We start from the raw sequence: 12,500 nt of genomic DNA, 5'->3' as shown, positions 1-12,500 counted from the left end.
GCTGTAATTTAGTACGGATTTATGTTGCCCTGTTTTCTTAAATGTTCATGTTCCATTTAGTTGTGCGTTTTCCTCTTGATTTAATTTGTTTTCTTTGCAATGTCCCCATTTCGTTGTCAGCCTCCAGAACCCACTATCAAAGTGCTAAGGTCTGCGTGGTATGGTAAAGGTTCCGTTCCTTCCCGCCGTGCTTGCGTGCGCTGGCCGACTATGGATATCCTGACCGAAACTACAGGACCGTCCCGTCGAACCGGCGACCTTTCCTGGGGTCTAGGTGAAGGCCACAAAACTTTCGTCTGCATACGTTCGTGGCTGAGATCCGGTACGCTTGTGTGGGTACGAGTATGTCCGTAATCATTTTGTGTAAGTGGCATTTAGCGAGTCACAAGAATAATGTGTGTGAATCCCTAAATTGCCATGCGAATTCAGGGCATAATGGTAGCGTTTTCAGCTGTGCCCAGGCGATATTGATCGAGTAATTGTAAAGGTATTTTAAAGTAAACCGAAATATTGCGGAATAGTTATTTTTATTATACCGTGTTTCTAACATTGAATTTTCCATTTTCGATTTGATTTCGTATCTTCTCTTCATTAAAAACTCTACGAGTAACGTGACTAAAGTGACTGTGAACTAGCAGAGCACAAGGGTATCCGTTGCAAGGCGGCGGCGAAAGGTCAAGATGGACTCAGCTACGGGTGAGATATTGGCTCTTCGTTCGTGTGATTAGATTATCCACTCGACGAAGGTCATCCTTCCAAGGGCGCCGTGCCTTTTGTTGCGGTGCTGGTGATGGAGAGGTGCCTCTGGTGTGACTCCCTCGAGGTACAGGGGGCGGGAGAGTGGGACGTAAGGTCGGGCTGTAATCATTGTGATTTCTTGGGAGGAGATGACATGGGAAGGGTTAATGGCAGATTATTGGATGATGAAATTTACAAAGGAGAACGTTGGATCGGGGACTTTACCTATGAAAAAGATTCTATCTTTTTGTTGACAAGTTTGTCAGACAAATCCCGCTCTCCTTTCGTATGCTCATTATGGGCCTGTCAGGATTTTGTTGTTAAATAATTACATAATTTTATTTGGTCGACATTCCTCTGTATTTTGCCTGTACGTCTGTCTCGCCGTGTGCGTGCATGCATGCATGCGTGCGTGCGTGCGTGTGTGTGTGTGTGTGTGTGTGTGTGTGTGTGTGTGTGTGTGTGTGTGTGTGTGTGTGCGCGTGCGCGTGCGCGTGCGCGTGTGCGTGCGAGTGTGCAGCTGTTTGTGTTGTCCGTCCGCCTGAGAAGAGTCCTGGTCCGTGATGTTCGTAGCCGCGCGTCCCGTTCCCTCTTGTTCTTGGAATCAAATTCAGAGTATTCTTCGCCTTCGTCACTCCACGAGCGGTTGTGCGGGGAAGTGGGTTGAGTTTGGGAGAAAAACGTCAAAGTGAGGTAGCTAGAATCGTGGAGAGCGTGTAGCGATGTACAAGGAAAGTGCCCTCCCTTCCTTTTTTATTTTATTATTTTTCTCTTGTTCTTGTTATTCTGTCAAACATTTTGTTTAGAAAATAATGGATTATTTCGCTTTTTAAAGTATTTTACTATGGGTTTTATCAACATTTTAAAAGTGTTATCGTTCATTTTGTAGGCCATATTATGATTAAATATATTTAGCTTGCTTTTTCAAAATGATTGAAAGGAGGAATAATCGAGATGGAAATTGAGGCGTGGAGGCTGTGGCACAAGTAGGGTGAGGGGGGGCGTGGGGAGGGGACGAGGGGTCCAGAGGGAGAGAGAGAGAGACCCAGGCGGCACACATATACGCTCGAGCATCCGGCCGCCCCGTGCAGTTTCGCTCGACTCGCTCTTCGCTCCCCTTCTGTCCCGGCGCGCGAAGACGTCGCTCGCTCGCTCGCGCGCGCTCTCTCCACGGCGTTGGAGACTGGGTTCCAAGTCGTGCTTGTGCCCCGTCGCTGTTGAGCGACTTTATTCTGATTAACTTTTGTCTCCGTGGTGACGCGATCCTATTGGCAGCGTCGGCAAGATCCTCTTGTAGATTTACATTATAGCCCATGTGCTGAAAGGGCAATCGAAGGGTTTTTTCTTGTTTATTTATTCCTTTTGCTTGAGCAAATAATAGTCATGCAGAGACTGTTGCCGTGGTTCGCGCTGGCGAGCGTGTTGTGTATGGGGAGAGCGGGGGTATTTTTCACGCCCTCGGTCAAGAACAACATTACCCTTCTGATGCCAGACGGAGTCCTGGTACCCCTGTGGCCGGGCACTCCTCCAGGTCCCCCCGTGTCGCATCGGTGGTCGCACTTGCCTTTGTCGTATCCCTTCCTTGACGGGTTCAAGGTTCGCGTCACCACCACAGTCGGGGGTGGGGACGACGACGACGACAGTCAAGAGGATGAGGATTCGTCTCGGGAGGCGATGGCAGAGGCACCCGCAGGCGGCACAGAGCCAGAGGTCACTCCTTTACCCTCATCCTCCAGTAAGCCATGCTGCCAGGGCACCTCCGCCTCAGGAAGCTCGGCTCCCGGGGACCACCTCAATTCCTTGGACTTCTACCCGGTTCAGAGGCTTCCACGGCCACCCCTAGTTGTGTGGCCTGAGTCCACCAGCCAGTACAGGCCTCTTAACGTGTCTATCAAGGAGACGGGGATACCCAACTCTCACAACTACAAGATTTATTTCCGTAGGTTTTTAGTTTCAGTAATTATATCAATCGCATATTCAGTAATTCAAAGTATAAACCAGAAATAACTTGTTTCAGATGCAGCATGAAAAGTCGCAAGTTAATAGTATTCTCACTACAACGAAATGTGTTTCACGGGTTACTCTTTTCTCTGCCGATTTTCCATTTTCTGTGGGGAATGAATTGTAAATGTGTACTTCAGCATTCCAGTATTCCGAATACATTTAACATGCCAAATATATACTGAAGTTCACAAGGTTTATATATATATATATATATATATATATATATATATATATATATAGTTAGAATATTTTTTAGCTCCTTCAAAAGGCTATAAATTCTTTTTTGTCTTTGCAGAGAATGAAGATGGCCCCGTCTCTCCTTTCCACGATATTCCGCTCTTCGCCAATGAAGGCAACAAGATCTTCAACATGGTGGTAGAAGTGCCACGCTGGACCAATGCCAAAATGGAGGTAGGTCTATTGCCCCATTGATACTTCCTGTAATGTCAAAGAAAAGAGCAGAGCATTGGCAACCTGAGACCAATTTACATCATTTTGGTAAATTTTAGTCAATCTGTTTAATTTTACTTTTCTTTAAATTGTGAATCTGATTATTTTTATCATTTCCTTCAGATCTCCACCAAGGAATACCTGAACCCCATCAAGCAAGACGTAAAGAAAGGGAAACTCCGCTATGTAGCCAACTGCTTCCCACACCACGGATACATCTGGAACTATGGAGCACTGCCCCAGGTAATATTGATTTTATTAAATATTTCAGTGTTACTCTTATTATTATGGTTAAACTTAAATTTCTATTTATCTACCTGTCTAAATCGCATGTATATGCGTACACGCACGTACATGCGTACACGCACGTATATACGTATATTTACTTGTGTTATTTTAAAGTATTTTAGCAAGAGAGCTTGATGTAGGATATGCAGCAACTTTTAACTTCCATGAAAGTCAATGTTGCATGTAAAGTTGTCATTAGTAATTAGGTAATGAAGTGCACTTCCAAATGATGAGTTTATATGTTTTTACATGCTGCTCAAATAACAGCATTTTTTGAAATGATGTTTCAGACATGGGAGGACCCCAACCACATTGATGAGGCTACAAGTTGCAAAGGTGATAATGACCCAATTGATGTGTGCGAGATTGGATACCGTGTGGCAAAGAGGGGAGACGTCATCCAAGTCAAGGTAAGTTTGTTCTTTTGTGCTTTCCTCTACAAACTCCCAATGAAGTGGGGAAAATAGTTTCTCATTCACTGGGGATGTCACATATGTTCATGCCATGCCCACTGAGTTTATTCATTGTTTTTACTTACAGATGGTTCCACAAGTACTTAGTCACTAATAGGCCAATTATTACCTGTCTCGCCTTTTTACCCTTTTCTTTGATATTTTAAAATATTTTATGGTATCTTATATTTGTTAAAATTGTCAGTAACATTAGATTATAATGTCTATATAAAAAAAGAAAAAAAAATGATATTGACATTAGTAAAATAAAGTTTTTCTGCTAACTCAAGAAAAGAGAAATCAGGATAGGTCACAAGGTCTACTAATTAACTCCTTTGTGGCAAAGCATTTGCAGAGCCATCTATAGTGAGTGCCTTTTCCTAGCAACAATAGATTAAAACAAGTTTCACTTTGTGGAAATGTTGTTGGAACTTCCCCCTCTCCCTTCAGAAAACTCAGATGATGGTACAGTTAAATCATGGCAAAATTCATAATGCTTTACTCAGAATATTTTATTTTCAGTTTAGAAACTTAAACTTCTCAAAAGGACTTTTTTTTTTTTGTAGCATCCCCTAAAACCCAAACACTTTGGTACATCCTCAGGTTTGCCCTTGATGTTCATGTCATTAGGACCTCTTGAAACCATTTTATTTTGTCAGGCTCTAGCATGAAAAAGTGATACACTCTAGCTGGCCAATCACAGTGTGATATTTCAAATTCGTTTTGGAAATTCTGACGTACCATTAGCCAACATCAGACATCATATAAATTTTTTTTTTTTTGGTTTTGGGGTGCTACAAAAAAGGCCTAATGTTCCTGTATCCAGCTTCTTAAAACCTTAACCTTCTTCACTGATTCTGTCTTGCAGGTATTGGGCACACTGGCTTTAATTGATGAGGGAGAGACTGACTGGAAGCTCATTGCTATTGATGTGAATGACCCGTTGGCTCCCCAACTCAGTGACATTTCTGATGTCGAGAAGCACATGCCAGGCTTCCTGAAGGCAACTGTGGAATGGTTCAGGATCTACAAAATTCCTGATGGCAAGCCTGAGAATCAGTTTGCATTCAATGGAGAAGCCAAGGATAGGGAGTTTGCCCACAAGGTGTGTTAGCCAGACAGCAATGAAAACCAAATTTTGGAAAATCTTCAAATTAATGATAGATTGATTAAAAGTACATGTCAATTTTGTTTTACTCAAGTAATAGGGCTTTTAAGAAAGGAAACAATATGTGACCCTGTTTTTACAGATTATCCTTGAGACCCATGAAGCTTGGAAAAACCTAGTAGAAGGCAACTCAGATGCTGGTGGCCTTGACATTGGGTCTGTTATGGTTCCCCAAGCTGCAAAGAAGCTTCCAGTGAATGAAGCCCAATCAACCATTGATGGTGCCCCAGAGGTTGGCCAGCCACAGCCTGTGGATCCTAAAAGTAAGTTGAAAGATGGTATGCCTTTGCTGACATATTCTCAACATTTGTAATATCATTGCATATTTATTTTTAAGTTTTAAGTATTAGAAGCCTGGATTTTCAAGCTTTGTTTTGAAAAACCTAATGGGCCAAAATTAGTAACATGCTTTTCATTATAACTTTTTTGATCCATCATTAATTTTTTTCCCGTGGGGTGACTAATGGAAATTTTTCTTCATGGAAGAATTTAACTTGAGGGCAGCTGATAGGAATATCTCATCATAGAAAAATTTGGCTGAGTGCTGGGGTGACAGGAGTCTTACCATGGGATATTGTTGCTGAGTGTTGGATAATAGAAACATCTCGCCATGAATGCACAGAGCTTTTGGAGGGAGGGTGACTTGGTGGGACTTTAGGAAGGGGCAATTGCATTATTTCTACTGGTAAATCAGGGCTGTATGTACCATTTATGACCCATGCCAAGAAGAGCACTGGATCCAGGGAGGACACTATATCCATGTTCAAGAACCTTTTCCTGCTCACTGTAGCCAGACTGCAGGATGTGTTATGGATAATTGAATGATATGAGGGGGGAAGAAATGCTCTTAACTCATCGTTACTGGTATTCGAGTTTAAACTAGAGATAATGTGGAGTCTGCCAACAAAAATATTCCATCATTTTGATAAAGCATATAATAAATTACAAATACAGACCCCAGAAAATAGAAAAACATTGAAGCATATCTACAGAAAGTCCATAGCATTGCAAAGAGAAGACAGGAATCTTGAAACCACATGTGAAGATTTATGTAGGCTGGGCCTCCAAGGTACTGACAGAAGTAGAGTATCATTGTTGGCTTGCATCTATATGCAGGCAGGTGGTCTTTCTGCATACAAAAATGAATTACCATTAATTAATCATTATCAGTACAGACTTCATTGTCATTATAATTAGATGCAGGAATGAGAGGGAGTGCTTGGCTGTCTGATTATTATGCTTGGTGTGTGGGGACATGGAAGAATACATTGTTGCCATATCTGCCATTTGTTTCATACAAGGCCCTGAAATAAGAATATTTCAAAAAATGTACTGCCATATAGGGGTTATGGGGGGGGGGGGGGACAATTGTCTTTTAATGGACTTTTCCTCACGAGTGCAGTTTTTTTTTTTTTTTTTTTTTTTCTTTACATCAGATATTATAATTTGCTGAATTGTCATTTCTTTTTTTCAGCTGATACCTGGCACTATGTTAGCTTGAAGTGACTTCCGTGGCCATCGCGACTGTGATAGTCCCTGGTGATACTACAAAACATCTTTACAACTCAGTTTCCGGTGACTTGTACATTATAAAAAATATACTTGGAATATATAATGCTGGAATAACATCTATTTGAAATTTTCCAGTATTACGAGTCATATTTTACTACTCTCTGCTCCTTTGCATATTTAACAGAGGCGTCACCAGGGAGTTGGTACTCTTTTTTTTGTATCACTGGACGAACAAATATTTATATATTTAATTGTGTTTCCTTTAACATCCTTTTAAAATATACCAAAGTTAAAGAATTTTTAATACTTTAAATAGATTCATATGCAAACTCATGGGAATGGAAGACTACAGCAATACATCTTCCATAATATTCCATTAAAATTTAAGCCACCAAAAAAGCTGAGTATTGTAATAGTTTTTAACTTTTACAAAAATGACTGTAGAACTCAATCATTAACTGTTTCTTGTATCCCAGTAAAGTGGGGTTATTAACTAATTGCAATTCAAAGGCACCTCTAGCCTAAATAAACTGGTGAATGAATTTTCTTTATTGATAATGTTTAAAATTATATTCTTTATTTGTAAAAGTTGACTACTGAATCACATTCAAATATGGAAAACAATGTTGGAATCAATGTGCAATCAAGTGGTATGTAAAGATAACATGATAATCCTGTAATCCATAAGACTGAATAGGCAAGTCATGCAACCTAATATTCTGATACACATCACATCACACGACACGTTTGCTTACTTCCTGCACCCTGTATTTCCTTAATTTTCACTATAAATTAACACATGGTAGGCATAAAACAAATTTTCTAAAAGCACAAGGGGACAGGATGCAATGAAAGAGATTGACATGGGTATTTCAATGCACTGACTTCTAATTTGAATGAAGACCTATTGCTTAATACCAAAATTTGTATATAAATACTGCTGGGGGGGGGGGGGGGGATAAACAAATAAAGTAGTGGGGAACAATCAATGTTGGTGGTTCATTTAAGGCCTGTCCACACAAGTGGGCATGATTGGAGGACATTGGTGGGCATGTGAAGGTGATATCGCTGGAGTGAAAACGAGGAAACTACTTTTTTACGAAGTAGTTTGCCTGCTTGTGACAACATTGTGCCTGCCTGTGTGGCCTGCTTGTGTGGAACAGCTAAACTTTAAATACACAGTACAATGTTAAATATCATTCATATTGGAGACAACTAAGAAAAATAAACACAAATAGAAAATTGAGTATGCACTTTATTAACACATAGGATCATAAATTTTACATACTTGTAAGGTACCACAAGGATGGAAATGGGAATTGTTCTCTTTATGGACAATGCATTTTATCTCCAGAAAATGGGGGGAGGGAGGAAATGTAAGAAATGAAAATGAAGAGACAAAAGATTGTACATTGAGATAATCAGCCACCATTAAACCTTTTTTCATTATATTACCCATCCCCTCTGTTCTCAAAAAATTAAACCTTTACTGTGCTATATATCTTGTATTTTTGTCTGACTAGAGCTTGGAAAACCTCAGTGGAAAAAAAAGATATATAGCTTATGCATACCATATACTGAACTGTCTTAAACTATAGTAAGGAACTTAACCTTGGAAAAGTGACAAGATCAAAACGACAGGAAAAGGTCATCTCCAATGATATTTCTTAACATAATCTTCAAATATTGTTCTCAAACTGGTACAACAGTTCAATTTACAAATACTTTCAAACTTTATTTTACAGCTCTTCCTGAAATATACTCCTCAATTTTGGCCTATGATAACCAACATTAATCATCTAGACAGTAAGGAGGGGCGTGCAGAATGATGTAAAGGCAAGCAAATTTAGAGATGAAGTCACTTAAATTCTCTTCTTTTTTTCCTAACTGTACTTAGTAGGGATAGGAACTTGCATATTACATGAAATATCAACACTGCCTATTTTCATTAAGCATCTGCACAGAACAAACTCTTAATGAGACTGGTTCTCAGCACTGCAGAGACAAATCTGATTAACTGCCCATGCAATATCCTATTGTGTACTTCCTTTTCTTCTTCCCTAGTCTAGCACATTTATTTTACATTTAACCATCAACCATTCCTCTTCTCAATTTTTTCAAGTGCAGGAACTTTGAGAGAATTATGAGAGATATACATTATCCCATTTTTGTTTTTTATAGAATGTATAATTAAAGGGAAAAAACCCTGAAAAATACAAGTTCATTAATAATGGAATGTAGCATGTCTTGTATTCAAGAAGTTATGGTCTACAGGCATGTCCACATGAGTGAGCCTGATCAGCTGGTATGTCAAGAGACCACATCTTACAAAATACACCATATTTCAGATACAAAAAGAATTTATACTAGTTATACAAAATCTAGTAGTCTGCATGGGGGCAAACTATAGTTTCTATAGTTACTTGGCAACAATGACGTTTTCTCAACCAAAAAAGTTTTCTGGAAGGAGGAGCAATAACATTTGTGGGATGACCTAAAACACATTTCAAAAATACACTTCCCTTTTATCTCTTCCAAAATTATTTGTACACGTAGAATTCTTCTGCCATAAAACCATCTCTGCTGACATTCCAAGCACCAAATTCAATAGCTCAAGAGAAAATGGGAATCAAAGAAAAATTAAATTAAAATGTACTTAAAGCTGAATTACAGTTAACTTTGCCCTTTGGGAATAGCTCCTTCCATGGTATAGTTCCATTTTAATTGCTCTTCTGGCATGCAATCTATTCTATTCTCAAGCATAACTGTTGCCATATAGTATCTTGATTGAAAGCTTAAGATATAAATTGTCCATTTGTCCCTATGTCCCACGTCTACATTCATTAATGTTGCAGTGAAAGCCACCTCTAAGACCGATTCCAATAACCTTTTTATTGTAAGAGAAGTCCCAGGGTATGAACCATTTCAAAGTAAGACTTACTCTGACATTTAAAGAAAATACCTTGAAGGATGAATACTGGTTGTGCAGTTGGCCAAAAAAATAAATAAAGCCTGATCAGATAAGGTCTCCAGATGACTGTGACAAGGCGATCCTGAGATTACTTCAGAGCCTTCATAGGAAGTAAATGGAACAAAGGCAAATTGATTGTAAACCCTCTTTTAATATGAGACAGCAAATAAAATGGCAGAAAGTTGTCATACAGTCTTCCAAGAGTAACCAGTACCATTATGTCTATGGTATTCCTTGCATTATACAATACAATCTGAAAGTATCACGGTCACTCTGTGGTACCCACAACATACAAAATACGCTTATGAACACATTTCAGTATATTGCTTGTTCCTGCTATTTGGTTCTACTGGAATTTGTTAATATGAACCACTACTTCAAAATAATACTTTCATAGAAAATTATCTCAGGATTCTTCAGCATTACAATGGCTATTTCATTGATCCAAAACTATTTTTACATGGGTTAAAAATAGAGTTTAACATTTAAAAACTGTCCCACAAGGGGCAAACCCCAAGAAACAGCATTGCACTCGGCCACGTTATGTACACAAGTATTACAGAAAAAAAGGAAAAACATTTTATCTACCTAGTCTTTTAATGCATATACAGAAAACCAGTCATTATCGATATTATGCTAAAACCCCATTCTGAGCTTCCAATTTATAGAATAGTCTTTGGGTTCACATTTGAGCAAGACATGTCCATTCATGCAGCAATAGCATACTGGTAATAAAAAAAAAGAAAAGAAAAAGAACAAAAAAAAAAAATTAATAATATATATATATATATATATATATATATATATATATATATATATATATAATATATATAAATTCAAATACACCATATTACTTAGAGTACTTTTAAATATCTAAAACCAATACAGAATGGAATTAAAAATAAACATAAAAATAAAAATAACAGGAAGACAGCTTTGTTTCAATTGGCGGTTATGTATTTGGCTATTATATAATTTGACCACAGTCTGAATAAGAATCTTGGCACAAGGACAGGAAGGGTAGAGGGCAAAGGGGGATAATTCTGCAGGGGAGGGGTGCAACTGCTGTCCATTACTAGGTGCGATTCTCACCAAACCCCAAAGGAACAAGGGCTTGATGGTGCATTTAAAGCAGGGGTATACTGAGACTAAGAAAAAATGGATATGCAATAGTATTCCTTTTGGCTAACTCCTTAGAAGCATGTATGCCTTCTTTTTTATTTTCTTATTTGTAAGGAGGGGGGGGGGGGAGATCTGTCCATTTTATGTATTTATTTGACTTACTTGTTATTGAACTTTTCATTAATTTTTTAAAGAAGCCATTCAACTCCTAAATGAATTAAGCACCTTTACAAAGTTAACATGTCTGATGTAAATATATATCTGTATTTATTCAGTTAGTCAATTGAAGGAGAAAAACTTGTATTTTTTTTTAAGTATAGTACATAAATTGGGTTCCACTGACAACGTGGTTATGTGTTGTGAATCAGCACATGGAACCAGCATTACATATTTACAGTGGATATAAGCTACAACCTCTACACTCTTCCTATTATGGCATTCTTACATAGGTTAAATTCCTGCTAGTTTTCGTGCTAGTTTTTAGTGGTGGTGTGCCAGCTTTCTAGTCTATGATTTAAACTATTTTTGCATATAACAAGTGCAAATATACGACTAGGGTCCCAATCTATTTCTGCATCACTGTGTATCTCAGATCTATTGGATTTTTTCTAAACAAACAAAAATAACTAATAACATAAAGTTAACAGAGCTGTATGAAACACGTCAACTTGATTCATTGTTTGTTTACAGAATACAAAGCAGTAATGTGTATATATTGCTTAAAATATGTATGATAATATAATTATTGATATAAACTTAAGGTAGATTGCATTTGAATCTGTACCATTCATACACTCTAACATATGTACAGGCATGAAAAATACTGTGTACATATAAATGTATATAGATATATTTATATTTGTATGTCTTCTATGTACTGGTTTGCCTACAGTTATATATGTACCTAAGAAATGAACCTGCCCTCTCCACTTGATCGTGTATATCTATCTACAAATATACATACAATCATGCATGCACCCAAGCAGTCAAATTATAGTCCTTTCAATTACATAGAAGATAGAGGGTTCAAACAACCCAATACACCTTCCTAAACTCCTTTATTCCAAACCTCTGAAAGATTTCATACTTTCTGCATTCATCAGACCACTCAGTCCAGCCATCTACCCAAGTGCTTCTAGCCACTTAATGGCACAACACGCTAGTGCATGTCCCTCACATTCCTTTCACTCCTTGTCCTTCCTTCAAGAAATTGTAAGATATGAAAACACTAGAATACTCCCTTACTTTCTCTCTTTCTCCCTCATTATCTCCCTCTAAAAGAAAGGAAAAATCCAGTACCTTTTGTATCCCTACATTGTAACAGTCAAAATATCTTACAAAAATACAATAGCACAGCAGGTGTGCATTTTATAATGACAAAGGTGGTCATATCCTCACTTATATACACAAGATCCACCCTTCATTACAAAGCATCCACCTTTATCCACCGTAGGATTATGAATACATATAAATAATTTAGAAAAACTGTAACAACGATTATAATATACTCACTTATCTACTTGCTGGCTTGCAACAATCTCTCGGACCATTACCTCTATGACTCTTACCTATGTATGGACTGGGAGTGAAACAGCCAATCGACACTAAGATGCAAATACAATTTGCTTCAAAACCAACGCATTGCTGTCCAGCTTCCCCAACTATCTTCCGAGCAGGTAAATTTTTTTTCTTTTTTAAAAATCTTTTAAAGCTTTTGAATATACTACTATTCAGCTATGATGAATTAAAGCATGCAAAAGGTGAAAGAAATACTAGAAGAAAGAAATGAACAACA

At 38.1% G+C, this 12,500-nt stretch overlaps 1 protein-coding gene across 2 annotated transcripts in view; it reads left to right on the top strand.

The window, feature by feature from the left end:
* LOC125047587 (inorganic pyrophosphatase-like) overlaps positions 1 to 6,863 on the top strand; it is a 28,326-nt gene extending 21,463 nt beyond the window's left edge. The window contains exons 1-7 of one of the 2 annotated variants that reach the window (XM_047645869.1): positions 2,040 to 2,677; positions 3,038 to 3,153; positions 3,316 to 3,435; positions 3,771 to 3,890; positions 4,801 to 5,037; positions 5,183 to 5,363; positions 6,575 to 6,863. In XM_047645869.1, coding sequence (XP_047501825.1) covers positions 2,122 to 2,677; positions 3,038 to 3,153; positions 3,316 to 3,435; positions 3,771 to 3,890; positions 4,801 to 5,037; positions 5,183 to 5,363; positions 6,575 to 6,606 — 1,362 coding nt within the window. In that variant the 5' untranslated portion in view covers positions 2,040 to 2,121 and the 3' untranslated portion in view covers positions 6,607 to 6,863. Of the gene's footprint in view, positions 1 to 2,039; positions 2,678 to 3,037; positions 3,154 to 3,315; positions 3,436 to 3,770; positions 3,891 to 4,800; positions 5,038 to 5,182; positions 5,364 to 6,574 lie in introns of those variants that run through there. The other variant, XM_047645876.1, reaches the window with a different exon arrangement.
* The last annotated feature ends 5,637 nt before the right edge of the window (positions 6,864 to 12,500 follow it).

The sequence above is a fragment of the Penaeus chinensis genome, chromosome 4 (genome assembly GCF_019202785.1).
Source record: "Penaeus chinensis breed Huanghai No. 1 chromosome 4, ASM1920278v2, whole genome shotgun sequence".
NCBI lineage: Eukaryota > Metazoa > Arthropoda > Malacostraca > Decapoda > Penaeidae > Penaeus > Penaeus chinensis.
Note: the sequence above shows the minus strand (reverse complement) of the source record. Positions and strands in the feature narration are given on the sequence as shown.